Raw genomic sequence first — 23,816 nt, 5'->3', positions numbered from 1 at the left:
CACATTGCTGTTTATGGGAGGTTGCTGTGTGCAAATTGGCTGCTGTGTTTCCTACATTACAACAGCGACTACACTTCCAAACCACTTCATTGGCTGTAAGATGTTTTGAGACATCCGGTAGTTATGAAAAGTGTGATAAATGCAAGTCCTTTTGTTCCTTCTTTCTTCAAGTGTGATGTGAGGGACTAAGGGAACATTCTCCATTATTATGCCCTCATATAGCCAGATCTAGAACTCAAAAGCCATCCTATTTGGTGAGGTGAAGTCATAATTAGGAAGGCAAAGACAGAGAGGTTAGATGTTTCAGGAGGTGAGGACTGGAGGATATCTGGTGTGAAATCCAGAGATAGTTCTTCATAGCCAGTGAAGGAGAAGGTACCCTAATTTCAAACAATACATTAAAACAGTGACAGAATTATTTTTAGCCGTTGACTGTACTCACCTACTCAGTGAGAATGCCTTTACCTGTCAATGCTACAAGGTGTCAGGTGTGCGTGGGAAGAAGCTGAATAAAGATACTCTGAACTCGATGGGTTATAAATATTTCTACAAACTGTAAGATGTGGCACTTAATTCAATTTCTGAAATCCATTATTTCCCAGGGAAAGGGGACAGAGGAGAAAAGAAATGCCTTCAACCAAATAAACCCAGATTAATTAACTATTTACAGTTATGTGCTAAATTAAATATATAAATTAGCAATTCCCTCAGGAGAAACACATTCATTATACTTGCAAATTACAAAAGAATGAGAGGCTAACATAATCAACTGAGGGTTGCTAGGGAATCTAACCCTTTTTAGTTGAACGAGCATGCTGTAGGACAGTTGATAAGTGTTGCTTTGAAGCTACAATGATGTTTCCAAGTGGTCAGAAGCTTGATAGTATACAACATGCTTACTTCTAAATCTGGCATCCAAAGCATTTGCCCTTTCATCCTCAGTGTGTTGGAATTGAGACCCCACAAACCGTGCCCTAGTCTATATAACTCTTCCTTTCCTGGAACTCCTTTTCTCCCTTTTACAGTCTAGACAGTTCTAAAACCTCATGCTTGCTAGCATCTAATTACAAACAACACAAAATGTTGGAAATAAAGGTCAGTCAGCATTGGCAAAAAAAGAGAAAAGACAATACAAGGAGTAAATGTGATGTGAGGAAAATTGTTTTCACCCAGAGGGTGTTGGAGTCTGGAACAACCTTCCTGAAAGGGTGGTGGAGGCAGGTTCGATTGAGGTATTCAAAAGGTAATTGTATTGCTACCTGAAAAGAATGTTCAAGGTTACGAGGATAAGGCAGGGGAGTGGGACTAGGTGGAATGCTCTTTCAGAGAGCCAGTGCAGATTCGATGGGCCAAATAGCCTCCTTCTGCACTGTAAAGATACTCTGATACTGTGACAGTTTAACATTTCAGATACACTCAAAACATTACATTTTTCACTTGCTGATATTTGCTCATTATGGGGAAAGCACGTCGCCTCCTCCCCACAAAAACCATCCTGCGGCAGTAATGTGGGGTACAACCAGTGTCTGGTTCTGTTTATTACCCTCTTCCAGTGACCATTCATGGCTTGAGGGAATGCACTATGCTCCATTTTGGCATATAATGCCAGTCAGCATCAAGCACTCTCAGAGGGTACAGCATGGCGAGCTGAAGAGTGAAGAATTCTCTGCTCTGATCGTGCCAGCCAGTCCCTTCAAGGCTGCTTTTGGACAACCTTGTACTGTTAATGCAGCCAATCCCATATCAGGTGGTCTTAAAGAAGTTTGTACTGAATGAGCTCAGTGACTGTTGTATAAGCAAAAGCCACAATCATTTTGCATACATCAATCAGACAAACGATTTAATTACAATGTTTTTGGTTGAATGAGGAATGTTGACCAGGACACCAGGAAATCTCTGCTTCTTCAATTGTGCCCTGGGATACTTAACACTCAAATGAACTTTCAGCAGAGGCTGATAGGACAAATGGCTTAATAACTTATTGACAGAACAAAAAACAAAATCAGCTACAATAAATTTTCAGTAAACTTTATCTTGGGCTATTTTGAAGGTATTTGCTACTACAATTAAATGCCATTGAGATCATTCACGAGTTCCTCTGTCTGAAACAAAAACAGAAACAGAAATACCTGGAAAAACTCCTGCTGAGTTTTTCCAGGTATTTCTGTTTTTGTTTCAGATTTGTTTTGGATTTCCAGCATCCGCAGTTTTTTGCTTTTATTATTTTTCCTCTGTCTGAGCCTGCGAGGGAAGTGCGGCTGCAGCTCTACTCTGGTTGATTGGGATGCAATACACTGCAGCTAGGAACCATTCCGAATATTGCATCAAATAAGGGCGCTGGTGTTCACCTTCTAGAAGACATTTGGTGTGCGCACGTACATCTCTGCACCAGACTTTCAACATAAGGACTTTTAAAAACTAACCAAAGCAGGTTTGTTCCTTTTTCACAGGTCAATTTTACTCACCTTATGATATCCCTTAATCCTCTTCCTCTCCAGAAACACATTTAATTATTTCGAGATGTTTGATATGTTTAATGTCCATCCGCGTTGGCTTATTTCACAACTTGAATAAACTAGGCTGAGCCTCTCTTGCTTGCTCAATAACTTCCTAATTTTAAGCTTTCACACTCAAAAGTCATTACAAGGCACAAATAAGGGGTTCTCTAATGGTCTTCATAGAGTGGAGGGTGCTCTTATTCATTATCACATCCCTATTTTTCCAACTGCAGATACCAAATACTTTCCATGTCACTGATGTGCAATGGACCCCTAGTGAAGTGCCAATCATGGTTTGTGAAGCTATGTAAATCAATTGTTGTCTTGTCATCTAAAATCACAGTGCTAACATATGCTACAACCAGATATCTCAAAGCAATGGCATTACAATTTTAGTGCAGTGCAGTGACAGTGGGGGGCACTTTAATATCATTTTCACGAATTGTGGAGGAATAAACCCTTAGATTTCCTTTTCTTAAGGCTTGAATAATGCCTAGAGAAAGCAACATCAGAACAATATCTGGGGATGTAAGCATTTCACAAGAAGCTATTTCAGAACAAAGAAGGGCACTGGCTTGTCTATTTTCCCCATAGGATAGTACCAGTAGGATAAATATGTCCAGTGGCAACATCTCTGTAGCATCTGAGTGTAATTTAGTCTACACTGGTACACTGGGTTATAGCAATGGCAAACCTGCCTGGTAGACATATATTGGTTAAAAAAAAAAACGCCTGCATACGTTGCAAGGAGGTGTTCTGTAATAATCTTACTTACATCTTGTGGCACCTGGATATATGCGAAAGTATATTCTGTGGCCTGAGCAGGCAGGACTCGTGTGCTGAAGGCAGGCGGCAGAACACCTAGACGAGTGGATGCCACACACTCTTTCTAAGGGAAAGAACAACAACATCAGCACATCTTACCATGTAATTAATACAACAACTTACATTTATACAGTGCCTTTGGTGTCATGTTTTTAGACACATTATCAGCCAAAATTTGACAGCAAGTTGCATAAGGAGATATTAGGACAGGTGATCAAAGGCTTGGTCAAAGGGGTAGGCTTTAAGGAATGAAAAAGGAAAGAGGGGTAGAGGGTCAGAAAAGTTTATGGAGGGAATTCCAGAGCTTAGAGGCTAGGCAGCTGAAGGCACGTACATTAATGGTGGAATGAAGGAAATCGGGAAACTGCATGAAGCCAGAATTGGAGGAGCTCACATATTTCAGAGTTGTAGGGCTGGAGGTCACAGAGATAGGGATTGAGGGATGAGGCCATACAGGGATTTAAACACAAAGATGAGAATTTCTAAAATTGAGGCATTGCCATACCGGGAGCCAATGTAGCTAGGTCAACAAAGAGGTGATGAACGAACAGAATTTGATGCAACAAGGATACAGCCAGCAGTTTTGGATGAACTCAAGTGGTAAGTGAACGGCCCTACAGGAGCGCATTGGAATGTTTTGAAGAATGACACCTATATCTGAATTTTAAAGATCAGGTAATTTTTGTGATCACAAATAATAACACTGCATTGTGTGGATCACAAACCAGCAAAATAAATGGAAGAGGGTTAGAGATAATTAAAGTCAGTTTGAGGCAGGTGCTTTAGTGATCAAATCATACATATTTCCAGACGTCCAAAGCATTTTTCACCCCTCTCCCAGGCCTCACTCTTTTCCCTCTCCTAAGGGACTTCAGTCTACTGGTTTAGGTCTTTACAGGCATCAGTTCTCCAGAATACCAGCCATTGTTCACATGCTTGTCAGGTCTTCAAGCCATTCAACTGTGTAGAGCAACACAGCCAAGTTGTACTCCGTGCATACCCAGAGCACACTTGCGGCAGGGATCAGTGGGCAGTAATGAGGAGAAGGAAACCAGGTTTCATTCTTCCACTCCCAGGAGCAGAAAGGCCAAATGCAGCAGCCAACTTAATCAATGTGGCTGACTCTGAACAGCCGCCTTAGATGGGCAATAAATGCTGGCACTGCCAGCAAAGCTCATGTTTGTGAAGGAATAAAAAACGTTAACATGGTGCTCATGAAGATAGAACCTAGGTCCTCCTGATCTGCTTGACTTACCATAAAGGCAGTATGGCCAATGGATTTAGATCAGACCCCAAACGTAGGATCAGAGGTACCCAACTGAAGTATGGAAGTGTTAGAAAGCAAGTTTGTATTTGGATTTCATTTTGTATTAAGGGCTCCATTTTGTGGTTAAAAGACAGCTTCTAAAGAAACAAAGGGTGGAATTTTCTGGCCTTACCCACTGCCAGGATCGTCTGGTCCTGCTGAAAATGTGGACTTTTGGCTGAGCCACTGAATCTCCCGTGGTGGGTCCCAACATGACAGAGCCAGAAAATCCCAGCCAAAAGGTTTGGCAGATCAAGAAGCTTGGCCACCCTCCTACTGAGCACAACAACTGTAAAGCAAGCTCTCCCGCAGCCTGTGTGTGTTGTCTGTATTATTTACCTTAGTAAGTAAATTAAGTGAAATACTGAGTCTAGAATTCTCATTTTTTGCACAAGAGACAACTGCTCCAAGCTTGTCACTCTAGCATATCTAACAGCAAGACTAATGGCAAACATATGTTAGGCCATGAGAGTGACTAATAAATATAGTAACCTAGAGTACCAGGTACATCTATGGCTGAACTTACCACACCACACCTCAAACCCCATGTTGGGATTTCTGAAAATCAGCCACAAGTCTCAAAGCTGTCAATTTTTTAGACAAAGTGTGTGAACAAGATGTGAAGTTACAATTTGAGCAAAACAGTAGCTTAGAAATTATTTAATTAAAAAAAAACCTCCCGGTCTTTCAGTGTAAAGAAAATGATGCTCAGTATTTTTGCTAATTATGATTTCATTCCTACCCGATTGCTGGCTTTGATTCTCTCAGCTTCACAGTAGGAAGATAAAAATTGATGGAAGTTAGTGACACTAGCTGAAACCAGCATTTATTGCAAGGAAAGGGTTGGTGGTTTATAACTGTTCATAAGTGAGAGAGAAAGCAATCGATTCCCTTGGTTCTGATACTAATTCCAGTGGCAATGTATATTTAAAGGTATCTTCAACTTGTCAATGCAAAGAAGTGTGGAATGGTATTTCAACAGCACCCTGCGCACCTTCAGACTAACTTGATAATCTGGGGTTGGTGGGGTACGTTTAGAAAGAGCCCTATCTGATCATTTTTCTACCTCTGAACCTGTATAACCAACAGCTGTTCTGATGTAGATTTGGAGAGCTGTGTGCAGACCTGTGAGCTGAAGAGGTTTTTTTTGCTGTGATGTAAAACCACTTCAAAGCTGCAGAAATGGTTTGACAGAGCGGTGGCAATCTGTGCATCAAGCAACTGATGCAAAATTCACAACAGCTGCCGATAAACTGAAGACATATCACTAACTGTTACATACGCACCTTTAAGAAAGCCTTTTTTCAGTCACGGGACCACTAACTGCTAATATTAAGGGTGAAAATAAAGAGTTTGTATTTGTATAGCACTTTTCATGAAGTCCTGAAGATATTTTTATAGTGTAGTCACTGCTGTAATGTGGAAACTGTGGCAGCCAATTTACACATACAGCAAGGTCTCACACAATGTGATAATATTGCTGAAGAAAGAAACATGTCGAAGCTTTTCGACTTGCATTCTTCAGGAATACCAATAGAGGTGAAAGACAACAATTTATACTGTACGTGAAGACAGTGCTGATTAGTTGGCAAGTGAACTCTGACTGGTAGAGGCGATGTCATGGAGAATGCACCAGTGATGGTGACTGACAGTTATTTGCCAAGCATTGCTTAAAATTTAAACCAGGCAGCATGACCCTGATTGGTCAAGGCATTACCCTGAGGAATTAGTCAGTGAATGGCTGTCACTTATTTTGTTTAGCTGAAAGAGGCTCAATGTGCTATTAGGAACCTGACTGCCTCCACCTCATTTACAACTGACAGGAACGTGTCTGAATTGCTGAAAGGACAGGGTTACAACTGATTGTGCCTTGTGACCCTTGTATTAGAGTAATATGTGGCCAGATTATAAGCCATTTACAGTTTTTAATAGTTTCAGAATATTTGGGCGCTGGATTGGCAATCATCAATATCTGTACAGATCTTTGAGAATGTCTGGTTGTCTCTTTTATTCACCTAAACTGGTTGCCTGTCAATTCCACAAGAGTCAGAAGTTTTAAGAGTTTAAAAAATAATTGTCCCTTTCCTTTCCTCATCTGTAGTAACTGGGGACATTCTATTGATAGTAACTGCCTCTGCTACAGCGCTCAAATGCTGATTCTTCTTGTGTGAGTCAAGACCGAGTGTGTCAGTCAGTATCATAGCCCAGTCTGATCCCATCCTCGTGTGATTTGCCATTCCCAGAGATGGCTAGCTTTTATCTACAGGGACGAGATACATTGAACTCAGTGAAGTGCACTAACTGGAATGTTTGATCACTCTTCTATGAAAGCAGCATGGTGCAATGTGTTCCCTTCCTTTTGGAGGGGGATGATTAACACATTACTGTGTATGCCTGGGTTGAGGCTACAGTCGATCAATAGGAACATCTTTAATAAGTATGTCTGTTGAATGAGAATCACAACCAAAAGGAATAAACATTTAATTCAAATTCAAGGAGGAGAACATTTATTAACCTTGCAGGCGCACCAAGATTATCAAATATGAGGCACATTAGCTGCAAATAACCGATTTTATCATGACAGCGGAAACAATGCTGGTAACAGCAGCAGGATTGAGGAGTTGGCTACTTCAGATTTTCTGTTCTCTTTTCTTTTGCAATGTAACTAATATTCCTAAAGGGTTTTCTTTCCTTACACTGACCATCCCATACTCTTACCAGTGGATAGAGGTCTTTAAGATTATGGAAGGCTTTGTTAGGGTAGAAGGAGAGAAGGTGTTTCCACATTGGGGAGACCAAAAGTAGAAGGCATAGGCACTACGAGGTTGCTGCGAAAGGCTTGCAGATACTTACGTTGCCGTAATCAATGTAGAAGACATGGACTTTGGCAGGTGACTCAACCTTTTCCACTCGAGCTCTGTACCTGTTTTGAAAACATAATAGTGGGATTAGTGATACAACAAGTTAAACTGGAACCAGTTTACAGCAAAGCCTGGTGCTGAGATCTGGCCTTTGTGCTCAGGTGCCAATCAAGTAATACAAGTAAGGGACATACAACAGTGACTGCTCTTAAAATGGTGCTAAATGGCTTTGATAAAGATGCTTCTATTGGCAGCTCTTTTTTTGCATGAACCTGGCCTCTCAATATTGCCATTCTCAACAAGTCACATTTCTACAGCACACATGTGCAGTGAGATGTCTCAGAGACCTTCAAGTTCTGCTTATTTGTCTGACTGCAAGGTGAAGGAGGAAACATCAATGGATGGAGGCATAGTTAGAACAGTGGTCGTCAATGGGAAATCAGGGAGCAAGGAGTAAGTTGCTATCACAGGAATGCATAGTAAGTGCAGGGACAATCTCTACTTGCTTTCCCCCTTTAAGGCAGCACTTAAATCCTACCTCTTTGGCCAAGCTATTAGTTATCTATCTTAATATCACCTTATGCGACTTTGTGTCAAATATCAATCATCAGCACTCCCTTGAAGTGCCTTGGGACTTTTTACCTTGTTAAAGGTGTTATATAAATACCAGATATTGATGTGTGACTGGAAAAGATTGGTGGGTACTAGGACAGGGATTGAAGGCATGATCAAGATGTGGGGCCCGGTGTTCTGAGCGAGTTAGAATGTGGAAGAGACAAGAAGAGCATTGGAGACATCAAGCTTGCAAGCAGTAAAGGCACACGTTAAAGCTTTGTTAAAAGAGGGAGCGATGTGGGATCAGAGACATCATATGTTCGGAAGGGGAGTGGATGTGAGGGAGGAAGCTAGTGTTGGTTGAGCAGTATCATAAAGTTCTCCATTAAATATTGGGCAGAAGTGAAGCCAGCGAACCTGATCACAGCTTCCAAGATCCAGGAGAAAATGAGTCGTTGCTGCTGCTGCAATAAGTTAAAACCAAGCTATTTATATTTTTAACTGTAGTTGACTGTAAAAGAACTGTCAGTTGCAGGGAAATTTAGTGCAGCAGTAAATACAATGAAAGATGTGCATTCAACTCCATGTCAGTCCTGGCGGTGTTTCTGCATGCTTCTTTTTCCTGCCTCATTTCCTTTTTTATTCACTCCTCTCACTAAAAATGCAGAGTCACAATATGGCACAGTAAGAAATGTGGTACAGCACCACCATCATCAGATGCTGGCAAGAGTACACTGGAATAGTTGAGTTTGGTGCTAACAAAGACATGGATGAGGTTTCTACTTTGTTGGCAAAGGTAGCAGACTATTATTGCACAAAGTCCCACAATCTACAAAGAGCTGGAATGGGCACAATGGACCGAATAGTCTCCTTCTGTATCGTAATAACTCTATGGGGGAATTTAATGCCCTCCTCTGCGGTGAGTCGGATGGTGGGAGGAGGGCAGGAGAGAACCCCGCCAACTTTCCACCACTGCTCTGATTAAGTCCATGGTGGGAAAGCTCGTGGATGCACTTCTTGTCCCACCGCCAATAAATGCCCACTTAAAGGCTTCATATCTTTCCACCACTAGTATTCATCCAGGGGCAGGTGGTGAACTCGCCATGCGAGAAGTCTGAAAAGCAAACCCTGTCGGGGCTGCTTGTGGGCCCGAGGAAGTGGGATCCCTCATTCAAAGGCACTCATTGCCCGATTGAGGGATAAAGCATTGGGAAGGTGGGGGGACTGCCAACAGCCACCCCGCTGCCCTTGTGGCCAACCACCCCCACACCACCCCACAACCCTCCTCCCATCATCACTCACTTGTGCCTGGGTCCATGGCAATCCTGGCCTTCGGGTGGATGTAGAGACTCCCTGGTGACACTGCGAATCAATAGAGAGCTGCCGCCCTCTGGCTGGCCATGGGTGGGACTTCTGATCTGGGTTTCCTCGATTTTGGGAAAGGTTCACCACTGCCCAGTTAAGTGCCTGACCGGCACTTAATTCGGCGAGCCTTCCTCAAAGGTGACAATGTGGCCTGCTCTCTAGCCAGCTGGTGCAATACCTGCCACCTCCATTAAATAGCACTCTATGAAACTACAAGATAAATGCCCCATTGATGTATTTTGGTAATGCTGCTTAAGGATAAATGTAGCCAGGACACCAGGAAATCTCCTGTGCTCTTCTTTGAGCTGTACCATGAGATCATTTGTCAACTGATAGGCAGACTGCTATACTTTGATATTGCATCCCAGTACTCCCATTGTGATAAATTCCAATAGCTAATTGGTAAGGAAGAAACCAAATCTTAACTTCTTCCAGACAGCGCTTTATTACAACTTACATAAAACTCCAACCCAGATCATCACCTGTTTCCCTTTTATACTCTTTGTTCATGCTCAAAAAAGATCAAATTATGCAGTGGTGTGCTTAACCAATTAACCTCTAATAACTAACAATGACTTGTTGACTATCAACTATCTCCTATCCTAACACACTGAAGTGTCAGGCAATGTTATGTGCTCAAGCTCCCCGAGTGGGGCTTGAACCTACAAACTTCTGATTCAGAGAAAGAGTGCGACCGCTAAGTCAAACAGGCTTTTCGGTTCATTTTCACTTACTGAGTAGTGGTCATAAACTGGTAAAAGCAGTGGCAGTATTAGATTTCCTGGAACCAATAATTGTACCGAGTCCGAAAACACCAAGAAATGGCTTTTTTGCTTGTGGTTTCACCAAATCAAAGTAGAATCAAAAGATCTGCTCTGTTGTAAACCCTCAAATCTCCCAGTTGCATGTGCTTAAGACGCAAAATTGCAAAATAAAAAAAAGAGATTGCATTTTTCCCCTTTGCTTCAGGTGCTTGGTGAAACTTGGTAAGGTGGTTTCACAGCATCACCAGTCCTCCGGGGTTTTGGCAAAGTAGTCATTCATTTTAGTCCGCCTCCAATTGTTCGACTACGGGGAGCATCACATTTAAGTTTCATTCTGCACTAGCCATCTACATGCTTTTCAGTAATTGAGGGGTGTGATATGTGGGGGAGATCCCTCTGATTCAGCACAATCAGAAGTTGCATTTATTCTTTATTAACTGATAGGCTGAACTATCCAAGTAATCCAACTGGTAGAATAAACGCAAAATCATTCGATACATTCAAGAAAGGAAAGGGCCAGGTTGCTTCAGTACAGGGAAATGGGTTTGATCTCTACAGATCCTAAGGGAAGGATGAGAACTAGGCACACTTACAAACCCATACATGCACTGCTTCCTCAGTGGCAATGTGTTACAGGATTATGCTAGGTCCCCTGAGTAATCCAGAATCACAGAGAAGTTGTGTAAATCAACATTTGTTAAAATCTAGTGTTGTTTTTGGGATCTGGCTGTAGGTGAAAAGACGATTCTAACAATTGCTTTCAGTCAATAATTTATCCAAAACAAATATCATTGCTTCGTTCTTTACAAAAGGTTATTATCCAACATTTGATAAGAATTTTGCAGAGGTGAAACTTGAAGCAGAGAGAAACATTTGAACTCCAACAGCCTCCTGAGTTCAGTTATGTTTGCAGTCAATCTCTTCCTTGTGTACTGTGGGTGAACTAACCATACACCTACACTCCTTAATGGAAAAGATCTGGAAATGATTAAGCCTTACCTGCTGAGTTTTTCCAGGTATTTTTATTTTTGTTTTTGTTTTGGATTTCCAGCATCCGCAGTTTTTTGCTTTTGCCTCTTGGCCTAGTTAGTTTGAAACCCCGTGGAGTTCCTACCGCTTAAAACATTTCTATTGTGCCAGTTTTCCACACCATAACCAGCCATGGAAGATCTGCTCCCTATATCAGAGTTATTCACTTTCAGATGCCTGTCCTCCTTGCCTTGGTCAGTGCCTGCAGTCAGTTGCAACTGAATGGGCAACAGCCAAAATGAATGTATCCATAAGGGCAGAGGTTCAAACCCAGATCCTGATCACTCCACGCCAATATTCCTATTGTAATTGCAATTGTGAATGAGCATCCTTTGAACTTGTTATTTGGCCATTAACTTGAGTGAGTCAGCCAAGTTTGTAATCCCTTCAGACTGTGATCCAGAAGTGAGGCAACCTCCTGGGAATCCAACACAAAGTCAACAGCTTGAAAGCTGTTGAACTGAATATTCCTCAGGGAGAGTATAAAACACTGAATCACTAGCAATAAATGAACTAAAAGCTTTTTAAGGAAGCATAGCCACTAGCTTAACCCAAATGCTTGGGATGTAGTCAAAGGTGAGGCATTAAACTGAGTCCCCATCTGCCCTTTTAGCTGGAATAAAAGACTCCACAGTGCTATTTTCAAAAAGAGCAGAGGAGTTTTCCCCTCATTTACCTCTCAACCAACATCGCGAAAAGAGATTATCTGGTCATTATCATATTGCTGCAAGTTTGCTATGTACAAATTAGCTGCACCGTTTCCTACACCACAGTAGTGACTATACTTCAAAAGTATATAATTGACAGTAAAGCTCTTTGAGGCTTTGAGGTTCTGAGAAGCCCTATAAAGGCACATCTTTCTATTATATTAAGAGAACTGTGTGCAGGTGCAGGACTTCTAGCACAGGACATCAAGTTGTAGAGTGCACAATCGATTGCACAGTAAATCAGGAAGTGATCAATCATTTATCCGGAAGGTAAACAGTAATTGAATCACGACAACAGGGTATAGATAGAATTGGACAGCAGGCTTAAAAGTGGAAAGTTATATGCAGCATTAACAAGACAAAGTTTATTTGTTTTACACAATGAGTTGTGATCTGGAACCTGAAAGGGTGGTGGAAGTAGATTTAATAGCAATTTTCAAAAGGGAATTGGATAAATACTTGAGGGGGAAAAAAAGGGGTAAAGGGGATAAAAGCTGGGGAATGAGACTAAATTAATAGCTCTTTCAAAGAGCCGACACAGTGGGCTGATTGGCCTCTTCCTGTGCTGCATCATTCTATGATAAATCAATAACTGTGTTGATTAAGCTTTGCCTCAACTTTGTCCATTCACATCTCTTCCATAATGATGCTGAATTAACTTCTCTTGATTAGTTAGTATATTAGAAGATCTGAGCTACAGTGGCACAAGCAACAATACTTTGGGCACCATGCAGGCAAAAATAGTGGGTATAGTCAAAAAAGGTCGGCCCTGCAGGTAAAAATGTATAGAATGAGGAAAGAACATTCATTCCATCAGTCAGTAGACTTTTCTAATTAATCTCCCAAGGAAGATGAATAAGTATAGCCAAAAACTTTCAGGAGAAAGCTTGAAATTTGGAAGAAAAGCTCCAGGATAAATATTGTAATTAATAGTCAACCCTGACTGATGCATTCCATAGAAAATGTTCTCATTGTTTCAATAGGATTGCAATCAGAAAGTCCCATTATCAGTCTGTACTGACGCTCATTCATAACCAAATACAAATATCATCTAGGACGGAAACAAAAAATGCTGGAAAAACTCAGCAGGTCTAACAGCATCTGTGGAGAGAGAGATAACGTTTCGAGTCTGTATGACTCTAAAGGGAGGTAGAGATGTGGTGAAATATATACTGATTAAGGGGGGTGGAACCGGTGAAGCTGGATAGAAGGCCAGCAATAGGTGGAGGCAAAGGAGAGAGAAATAATAATAATTAAAATAAGTGGGGGGAAAAATTAATAAAAAAAAATGAATATGGAAAAAAGGGGGATGAAAAAGGCGGGGTGGGGATGGAGGAGAGAGTTCATGGTCTGAAATTGTTGAACTCAACGTTAAGTCCGAAAGGCTGTACAGTGCCTAATTGGAAGATGAGGTGCTGTTCCTCCAGTTTGCGTTAAGCTTCACTGGAACATTACAGCAGGCCAAGGACAGACACGTGGGCATGAGAGCTGGATGGGGTGTTGAACTGGCAAGCGACAGGAAGGTCTGGGTCATGCTTGCAGACAGACCGAAGGTGTTCTGCAAAGTGGTCACCCAGTCTGCATTTGGTCTCTCCAATGTAGAGGAGACCTCATTGGGGGCAGCAAATGCAGCAGACTAAATTGAGGGAAGTGCAAGTGAAGCGCTGTTTCACTTAAAAGGAGTGTTCGGACCCTTGGACGGTGAGGAGGGGGGAAGTAAAGGGGCAGGTGTGGCACAAATATCATCTAGTTCCTTTGTAAATTAGTAATCTATTAACTCCTCTTGATGGGAGATTCTTCCACACAGGTGTGGTTTTAGAAAGAACTTGCTTGAACCATTCAAGATTTGAAGTCATGATCTCTAGTCCTACAGTTTCGTTTTACATTAAGCTAGGGGCATGCCATTTTCTTAAGCTTTTAAAGACATTCATCATGTCCCACCTCAATTTTTTAATGAAAAGAAGTTCAATTCTATTGGTCAATCTAAAGTGCTTTGATTCTGGGATCAATCCTTTCCAATGCATCGCACCCAATGACCTAATGAAAGCAATATTCTAAATGTGGTATACTAATAGAGAATTAAAATAAGGTGATTTTTTTCAAAAATAGTCAAAGGCCCTCAAGATACACCCTAGCACTTGATCATAATGTTGTGGGCATTTGTCCTACATTGACAATTAACGCCTGAGATCACATACAAATCACTTCATTTTACATCTTTCCACCTCATTCATCACATCCATCTTCCATTCTTGCTGAGAATTTAACCAGCATTACCATATGTTTATCTATGTAAAATGCCTCCACTATTCTTCAACTCATCTGCTTGAGCACAATGATGTGTTTTCATCTGTGTCAGACCCTTGGACCAGAAAAATATCACCTTTGGGATATCTGCCAGTCAAAGCACATTTATTTCAACATGTTGTTCTTCACACAAGGTCAAGACAAGGAATGGACTTCTGGGTGGAAGTTTTTTCAGCAAAGGAAGAGGCCATTTAGCCCACTGGACTTGTGCTGGCTCTGTGAAAGAACTATTACTTCACAGATGAGGAGGACAATTATAAATTAATTCATCCAGGGGCACTCTACAATCATACCACCCTACCCACACCCTGCTGCCCCCTCCCCCAATACAGCATTGCATATCTTAAACGTACATAGGCTTTTGCTGCACAACTCTAGTTGACAAAGATTTATCTGAACACCCAAGTCTCTCTGATCTTCTACTCCTTTTCAGTTGTACCACATAGAATTTATATATCCTTTTTACTCATTGTCAAAAAATATATCTCCTTGCATATCTCTATTAAATTTCATTTGCCCAGTCTACCAATTTGTCTGTGTCCGCCTGAAGTTGCCTAGAGTTCTTGTCCCAGCTATCCAGGAGCAGGGGTGAAACCTTAGAATTATTTAAGATATATATGAATATTGCAATGCAGCATCCTTCCGAATGGATCAACCAAAGTGGTCCAAAAGGCCTTTTTCAACCACATTTATTGTGAAAAAGGAAATAAATGGCAGTGATGGTGTTGTAGGGGTGACTTCCATAACATCTTTTGTGTGGGCCACTGCCCTATGGTGCTTCACAGAGTTTTAATCAGACATAAATGGATTGAAAACAAAACAAAGAGTTTTACTATGAAGGCAACCAAAAACATAGTCAAAGAGTTGGTTTTAAAGAGAATAACGAGGAGGGGATTAGGCAAAGAAATTGACATTGACAGCACTGGGCTAGATGGCTGCCCCTACCCCACTATGAGTTAGGGCAACGAAGAGTACAAGGGTTGGGGGCAGAAGGTTTAGGGCTAGGTTTAGAGAGTTAGGGGGGAGGGAGGTCATGAAGAGATTTAAATACGAGGGCGAGAATTTTAAATTAGAGGTTTTATGGGACCAGGAGTCAATGTAAATAAGCAAGGATAGGCATGATGGTTGAATGGTACAGTACAGTTTTGGATGAAATGGCCTTGCCTTTGACCAAGGTCAAGAGTGTACAGAGGGCATGGAGGATGGCTAGGTAAAGAGTATGGTAGAAGCATTTGCGTGTCAGGCACTGTATGGGTGGAGAAAGTTAGGGAGGACAGTGAATTCAGAGGAGAGTGTGCAAGGGGAGACTGAAATCATCAAGGATAAGGAGTCACTCAGTGCAATGACTGAGGGATGGAAGAAAAGAAACTGGGGAAGGGTGGTGGTCAACAAGTAGGATTTTAAAGGAAAAGCAAGAGTGTTGAAACAAGATGAGATGCTTGTAGGGGGACAAATCATTAGAGGAATAAATGGGAGGGGTGGTGGGCGGAGGGCAGTTAGTGGAAAAGAGGCCAAGGTGAGATTGTCTGGTAAAGTGCCATGCCACCACCATGATGGTCGGGGTGGGGCAAATACTGGAAAGGAGTACAGTGTCACCGTTAGTAAACCTACTTTCAGTCAAAGCCAGGAGGTACATACAATCATCCACAAAAAGTTCACAGATGCAAAAGCTCATGTTTGTGACTGAACATTCATTCTGGATGGAATTGTGGTAAGGGGCAGTGCTTAGTGCTCTCCCAGCAGTATCCAAGGGGACATTGGTGAAGGCGTGAGTGGAATGGGAAGGTGGTGGGCAATTTTAGCTCCTAGCTAGTTAAAGCTAAATTCAGCCAGGATTCCCACTCCCACTTAGTGCCCAGTGATGTCTGCTCAAAAGTCCACGTGTGTTAATGCTAAGTGAGGAAAGCATTGGCTCGGATGTGAAAGTTCCCATGAATGAAAAGTTTAAGCATGTGTATTTGGATGAGATATGGGACAGCAACAGTGGCCATGCAATGAAACAGCCATGCGATAGACCACATCACCGCCTTCAGGGCAAGAAGGGGCAAAAATTTCAAAACTAACAACTTACATTCATAAAGTGCTTTTAATGCAAAAATTTTTTAAATGGTTTTTCTCAGACAGGGGTTAGGGAAAACTAGCACTGAGCCACCAAGTGTCAGGTGGTAGAGCTAAATAAACATCAGCTGCTGCTATATAAGGAAGGGGAGTCAAGCCTAATTCCTCAAAGCTCACTTCAGATCCTTGTTGGCAGTAGGAAAGTCTAAAAAAATTGCATTCCCATTCAGAAAGCAATAGTGCTAAAATCAACCTGGGCTAGGGAGGTGTATAAAAAGGTTTACTGACCTCTAACCAGTGTGCTATTGTAGGGCAATAACTGGATCAGTCTCAGACGACACAACCTGAGAAACGGTTATTCTACCCATTAAATCTCATCCCTCCATTACAGTAACCCTTCCATCATAGCCCTTAATTGTAGTTTGAATGACCCAGTCTTTTTGCTTCTGTTACCATCTGTGGTAGATCATTCTCAATTTTGATCCCTGAGTAAAGAACATTTTCCTGATATCTGGTTCAAGTGAGCATGGTCAAGTAGTTTTTCAATAGTCTGTCTCAACTTATACTGTAACACTGGCTACTTGGGTAAGATGTGGTGGTGCTGCTGGTGAAATTGCACACCGTAAAGAATTGATATCTTCTGGAAAGAAGGGAAAAAACAACTGATGGCAAAATAAATTTATGCTTAAAGACATAACTGGTGATCACAACATCTATTCACCGATATAAAATAAAATGGATTTTCACTGAGCAATAAACACAAAAGTTTATGTATTTTTCACTAAACAAACCGCTACCCATTGAATGTAAAATGTTCCAGTAACAATGTTCTTAAAACATTCAGATCACAAGCATTATATCTTCAAGATTTGACTGTAGTACAAGAATCAAAGAATCCACTTAAATTTGATGTCATGTCATGACTTATCTAACAAACTAGCCTCAGTGACAGCCATCCAAGGTCCTTAAGCGCATTCTGTTATCAGGAAATGACAGTTTCCTGCAGGTACTCTGCACTCACTTCTCCCTGAAAGTTGTAAGCACCAACAAGGGCTGAAATCCTAAACAAAAAACAAAAATACCTGGAAAAACTCAGCAGGTCTGGCAGCATCTGTGGAGAGGAGCACAGTTAACGTTTTGAGTCTGAATGACCCTTCAACAGAACTAAGTAAAAATAGAAAAGGGGTGAAATATAAGTTGGTTTAAGGGGGGTGGGACAAGAAGAGTGGATGGAGGGCCAGTGATAGGTGGAGATAACCAAAAGATGTCACAGACAAAAGGGCAAAGAGGTGTTGAAGGTGGTGATTATCTAAAGGAATGTGCTAATTAAGGGTAGAAAGCAGGACGAGCAAGGTACAGATAGCCCTAGTGGGGGTGGGGTGGGGGGAAGGGATCGAAATAGGCTAAAAGGTAGAGATAAAACAATGGATGGAAATACACTTAAAAATAATGGAAGTAGGTGGGAAAAGAAAAATCTATATAAATTATTAGAAAAAACAAAAAGGAAGGGGGAAAATTGGAAAGGGGGTGGGGATGGAGAAGAGAGTTCATGATCTAAAATTGTTGAACTCAATATTCAGTCCGGAAGGCTGTAAAGTGTCTAGTCAGAAGATGAGGTGCTGTTCCTCCAGTTTGTGTTGAGCTTCACTGGAACAATGCAGCAAGCCAAGGATGGACATGTGGGCATGAGAGCAGGGTGGAGTGTTGAAATGGCAAGCGACAGGGAGGTCTGGGTAATGCTTGCAGACAGACCGAAGGTGTTCTGCAAAGCGGTCACCCAGTCTGCGTTTGGTCTCTCCAATGTAGAGGAAACCGCATTGGGAGCAACGAATGCAGTAGACTAAGCTGAGGGAAGTGCAAGTGAAATGCTGCTTCACTTGAAAGGAGTGTTTGGGCCCTTGGATGGTGAGGAGAGGGGAAGTAAAGGGGAAGGTGTTGCACCTTCTGTGGTTGCATGGGAAGGTGCCATGGGAGGGGGTTAAGGTGTAGGGGGTGATGGAGGAGTGGACCAGGGTGTCCCAGAGGGAACAATCCCTGCGGAATGCCGCCAGGGGGGGTGAAGGGAAGATGTGTTTGGTGGTGGCATCATGCTGGAGTTGGCGGAAATGGCGGAGGATGATCCTTTGAATGCGGAGGCTGGTGGGGTGATAAGTGAGGACAAGGGGGACCCTATCATGTTTCTGGGAGGGAGAAGGTGGTGTGAGGGCGGATGCGCGGGAGATGGGCCGGACACGGTTGAGGGCCCTGTCAACCACCGTGGGTGGAAAACCTCGGTTAAGGAAGAAGGAGGACATGTCAGAGGAACTGTTTTTGAAAGTGGCATCATCAGAAAAGATGCGAGGGAGGCGAAGGAACTGAGAGAATGGGATGGAGTCCTTACAGGTAGCGGGGTGTGAAGAGCTGTAATCGAGGTAGCTATGGGAGTTGGTAGGCTTGTAATGGATATTGGTGGACAGTCTATCACCAAAAATTGAGACAGAGAGGTCAAGGAAGGGAAGGGAAGTGTCAGAGATGGACCATGTGAAAATGATGGAGGGAAAGGGCTGAAATCCTGTTCTTCAGAACAGAATTCCAGTTCTTGACATACAAATACAGCTACCAAACATGTAAAATATCCATACTTCCAATTGAATGGAATGATTCAATGAAGCCACTGATCTGTTCCAGGGACGTTTTGCAGGAATTGCAGGAAATTAACACTTGCCCAGGCAATTAATCAGGGATTACACTAATGGCTCTGCACCCAACAGACATTAGCATATGAAACCAACATTTGTTCTATAGAAACTACCCAGACACAAATATTGCTGCTTTTGAAGGGTAGTTGCCATTGCAGTGTAACCACAGTGTAGTACACAGTGGACCTCACAAACAACAATGAGATAAATGAAAGATAAATGAAAGATAATTGAGAGAAAAATGGTATTAGGTATTATAAATGGTATACAAGGGGACAACTCACTTGTTCTTCTTCAATTGGTCCTTAGGTGCTTTATATGCGCCTGTAAAGGCAGATGTAACATTTAACATCTCACCTGAAAGGCAGCACCTCCAACAATCCTAGAGTATTGCACTAGGTTGTCTGAGGTCACATGCTCAAGGCTTGAGTAGAGCTTGTACTCAGAACCTTCTGATTCAAGTGGACTGCTATCATTAAGCCAAGGATGACACTTATGTTAGCATCAATCAAGTTTCGCCATGCATGTTCAGCAAGGAGTTTAACATGCTCTTCAAGACCTACATCAACTGTCCTAATATCTCCTTATGTGACTTGGGCCAAAATTTTACATTCGTTGGGTGGGCCTGGGGGGAGCGGGCAGGGGCAGTCGGGGGGCCGACTGCCGCGCGCGATTGGCTCCGCACCGCGATTTCATGCGTGGATCGTGAGCGGTAGCGCTGAGCGCTACCTGTGCTGGTGGTGGGAGGAGGAAGAGTCAGGTCTGGCGCATAGTTCGTGCATGCGCGCGAAAGAGCGCTTCAATCTCCCTGAGGCAAGGAGCTGCCTCAGGGAGACTGAAGTACTTTTTAAAAAAATAAAGGCATTAAAAATTTAATGAAACATGTCCCCTCACGTAAATGTATCACATGAGATGGGACATGATTTTATTTTCAAAATAAGGGTTTTATTTAATTAGTGTTAACTTTAGGAAATCTCATCCCGCTTGTGGATGAGGTTTCCTAAAAAACGTAAAAGGCCGCTTGGCCTTTTCGCCTACCCACCAATTGGCTGGACGTGCAGCGTAAATTCAACTTAATTACCTTGTTAATGGCCTTAATATGCCTTTCAATTATTACTGGGTGCGCAGCCAACTCCAGCGCGCGCCCACCGAATGAAATATCGCGTGAGTTTGCAATGACATCGGGATGCACGCCCAACGTTAATTGCTCGGCGTATTACGTTCCGGCGTGTCGGGCGTGCGCCTGCACGCCAAATGTAACATTCAAGCCTTGGTGTCAGATTTGTTTGATAAAGCTCCTGTGATGTGCTCGGGATATATACATTAAAGGCACTACAATAAACACGAGTCGTTATTATTGTCTCTGAATAAGGGTCATTGCACTACCAAACTGGACACAGATGCTGGCCAAAGCGTCATATTTCACTCTGTATACATGCAGGTTCCCACAGAGTCTTGCTGCACAAAGGCAACTGCAGGAAAGCAGTGTAGTTAGCTAATGCGCCCCCAGACTCATGGGCTGCAGTACAGTAGTAGCTCTAAGCCACCAAACAGGGTTTCACTGACTTCATTTAAATAACTTTTTCCACAGCTCACATTGAAGGGATTGATGATGAATCTATTCTATCTTGCTCCGCCTGGCAGAAGAAATTGTCCGTTTTTGCTCAAGAACAAAGAGACCTTGGTGCAATTTGCTATTTACCATTCTCCATCGATGAACTTGGCGATACAGTAATCTCCGCGTCGGGGTGTGTAGGAGCCCTCCATAGGTGGATGAGCTGCTATCTCACTCCTCATACTCTCCATCAATTTCTCCAGCTGAGTGCCTGCAAGCAAGAACAGGACAAAGGATAATTAGATTTAGATTTTCACACTGGCACCTTAATTAACACCTTGCCACAATTTTACAGCACAACGAGAGTTCCACACAATAAGTAATAGTGAGGAATGCTCAATGAATGAAATGTGAATCACACTGAGGAAGTGTTAAGGAACAACCCTGTTGCCAACATCATACAAACGGAATTAGTAAAAATATCTTGCTTTGAAAATTGCATTTCAACCATTTTTTGTTTGGAAATTGGAAACATTATACATTTATTTATTTTGAAATCAAAATCAGCACAAGAAAATAAATAACATCCACAATCCAGAGCATTTTGCACTGTGGTATTTTTAATTTAACTTCAAAATAAATGTGTACAACTGCAAAATAGCTGAAAACATGATTGAGGAAGAGAGGGATGAGTCTGGAATCAGAAAGCTACGGCTTCAACTTGAAATGAAGGGTAAAGAGGCAGGCAGTATAAGTTTAGATACATTTCGGCAGAACGGTAGAACAGGCTTGAGGGACTGAATGGCCTCCTCCTGTTTTAATGGTTCAGTTTGGCTTGGGCTGATAAGTGACAAGTAAAATTTGTGCCACACAAGTTGGAGATGGTTATTGCCTGGCAAAAGAGAGAATCCAACCATCGCCCTTGACATTCAATGGCATTACCATTGCTAAATCCGCCACTACCAACATCCTAGGGGTTACCATTGACCAGAAACTGAACTGGACTAGCTATATAGATACTGTAGCTACAAGAGCAGGTCAGAAGCTGGGAATTCTGCGGAGAGTAACTCGCCTCTTGACTCCCCAAAGCCTGTCCGCTATCTTCAAGGCACAAGTCAAGAGTGTGATGGAATACTCTCCACTTGCCGAGTTGCAGCTCTACAACACTCAAGAAGCTCAACACCATATAGCACAAAACAGACCACTTGATTGGCACCCCATCCTCCATCTTCAACATTCACTTCCTCCACCAATGCACAGTGGCAGCTGTGTGTACCATCTACAAGATGAACTGCAGCAACACAGCAAGGCTTTGTTGACAGCACCTTCCAAAGCCATGACCTCTACCACCAAGAAGGACAAGGGCAGCAGACGCATGGGAGCGCAGCCACTGCAAGTTCCCCTCCAAGTCACACACCACCCTGACTTGGAACCATATTGAAGTTCCTTCACTTTTGTTGCAACATAATTGTTACCTCCGTCATCCTGGACAGGATCAGGCTGGGCTTTGATGCCCTCTTCCCAGTCAGATATACTGGTCTGATTTTCCTCTTCCCTTGTCTAAGGGTGCTGAGACTAACTGTGAGGTGCCAACTGCTGCCACAGCTGAGATCAGCTAACTCAAAATAAATCAATCATTGAATGTGAGACCCAACGGTTCGCATGGCTTGATAGCACAAAATGCCCTTACTCATCAGGCAAATCACAATGCTTGTGATTTATGAATTAAATTAATTCGTTCTGAGCTTAGAATTTTTTTAATACAAAGACAATTTTATTAACCAAAGTTGGAATTGAGAATGAAGATGCTGGCAGAACATTTCCTATTGATCAGTGGCAGTTTTCTCTAAGTTCCAAACTCATCTGCTTTACTCCAACGGCCAAGAATATATCCAACAAAACCAAAAAAAGCGCCAAATACTTTCACTATAAGCCAAGAGTCACTTTTCCTCTATAGCTGGGGTACAAATTTAAAACCCAGGCTGTGTTTAAACACTCATATGCAATGATAGATTTAAATGAGGGAAGATGGGAGGAAGTTCAAGTGGAGCATAGATGTAAGTTTGAACTGGCTGGGCTGAATGGCCTGTTTAGGTGCATTATTTCCTATATAACAGCTTTGGTGAGACTACACCTGGATTACTGAGTGTCATTTATAAGGAAGGATATGCTGATGTGGGAGGTTGTACAGGAAAGGTTCACTAAATTGGTTCCTGGGGCAAGAGGGTTTTTCTCTGATGCGAAGCTGAGTAAAATGGGTCTATGCTCTCTGGAGTTTTGGAGAATGAGAGGTGATCTCACTGAACCATACAGGATTCTGAAGGGGGTTGACAGAGCAGACACAGAGGCTGTTTCCTCTGGCTGGTGAACCTAACACAGAGGCACAGCCTGAGGATAAGAGGTCAATTATTTAGGACTATGATTAGGAAAAATTTCTTCACTCAGATCATTGTGAATCTTTGGAATTTTCTACCCCAGGAGGTTGTGAATCCTCCACTGTTGAGTATATTTAAGGCTGAAATGGACAGCTTTTTGATCCTTCAGGGTTTCAAGGGGAGTGGGTGGGAAAGTGGAGCTGAGGCAAAGATTAGCCTTGGTCATATTGGATGGCAGAGCAAGCTTGAGGGGCCCTATGGTTTACTCCAGCTCCTATTTCTTATGTTATCATGGTTTGGGATTGACGATTCATTTTGCCTATAATAAAAATTAATTCAAAAACCTTAAAAACTCCAGTAATATCTGTCTGCACATCATGAGACAATTAGAAAGTGGTGAACAAAATGGACCTTTATTTTAGTAAAAAGACTTCTGGTGTTCTTTTGACTCTTGAAAATGTCTGTATTGTTCATTTGAAACCAGGATCTAGATTCAGCCTAGAACAAGTCTGCTAGGAGGACAGGGAAAAAAATCAATCATTGCCAGACTATCCCATGCTGGAGGTTCAGGTCATAGGGCTGGTGGCAAATCACACAACAGGCTTTTCCGACGGGAGGGGAAAACAATGCCTTAAAGCACCAACTCCTTCTCATCAGCCCAGTGCCAGTGTCACAAAATAGCCTGAAAGCTATACACTTTTATTCCCTGCAGAGCCTTGAAGATAGCTTTTCCAATTTTATTCCTGTTGTTCCATTAAAGGAAAAACATGTCATATGCAGAAAGGGAAGCCTTGCCTGGTTAGCAGTCCTCCTCTACAATGACAATTGCTGACTCGGTGACAGCTGCCTACAGCACTATGGGGATGCATACATCCAGACTGTTCTATTCAATGCACCCTATAATGCCTTTATAATGAGGTGTTAATGGGGCTC

The 23,816-nt window shown here is 42.3% G+C and overlaps 1 protein-coding gene across 1 annotated transcript in view; it reads right to left on the bottom strand.

Annotated features, from left to right (window-relative positions):
* Positions 1-23,816, bottom strand: part of snd1 (staphylococcal nuclease and tudor domain containing 1) — a 913,627-nt gene that overhangs the window by 78,742 nt on the left and 811,069 nt on the right. The window contains exons 19-21 of the mRNA XM_078553113.1: positions 20,656-20,779; positions 7,483-7,552; positions 3,274-3,387 (exon numbers count right to left, since the gene is read on the bottom strand). Of these exons, the coding sequence (XP_078409239.1) occupies positions 3,274-3,387; positions 7,483-7,552; positions 20,656-20,779 (308 nt within the window). The remainder of the gene's footprint in view (positions 1-3,273; positions 3,388-7,482; positions 7,553-20,655; positions 20,780-23,816) is intronic.

Source organism: Cetorhinus maximus, chromosome 12 (assembly GCF_964194155.1).
Source record: "Cetorhinus maximus chromosome 12, sCetMax3.hap1.1, whole genome shotgun sequence".
Taxonomy (NCBI): domain Eukaryota; kingdom Metazoa; phylum Chordata; class Chondrichthyes; order Lamniformes; family Cetorhinidae; genus Cetorhinus; species Cetorhinus maximus.
This window is presented reverse-complemented; position numbering and strand designations above follow the sequence as displayed.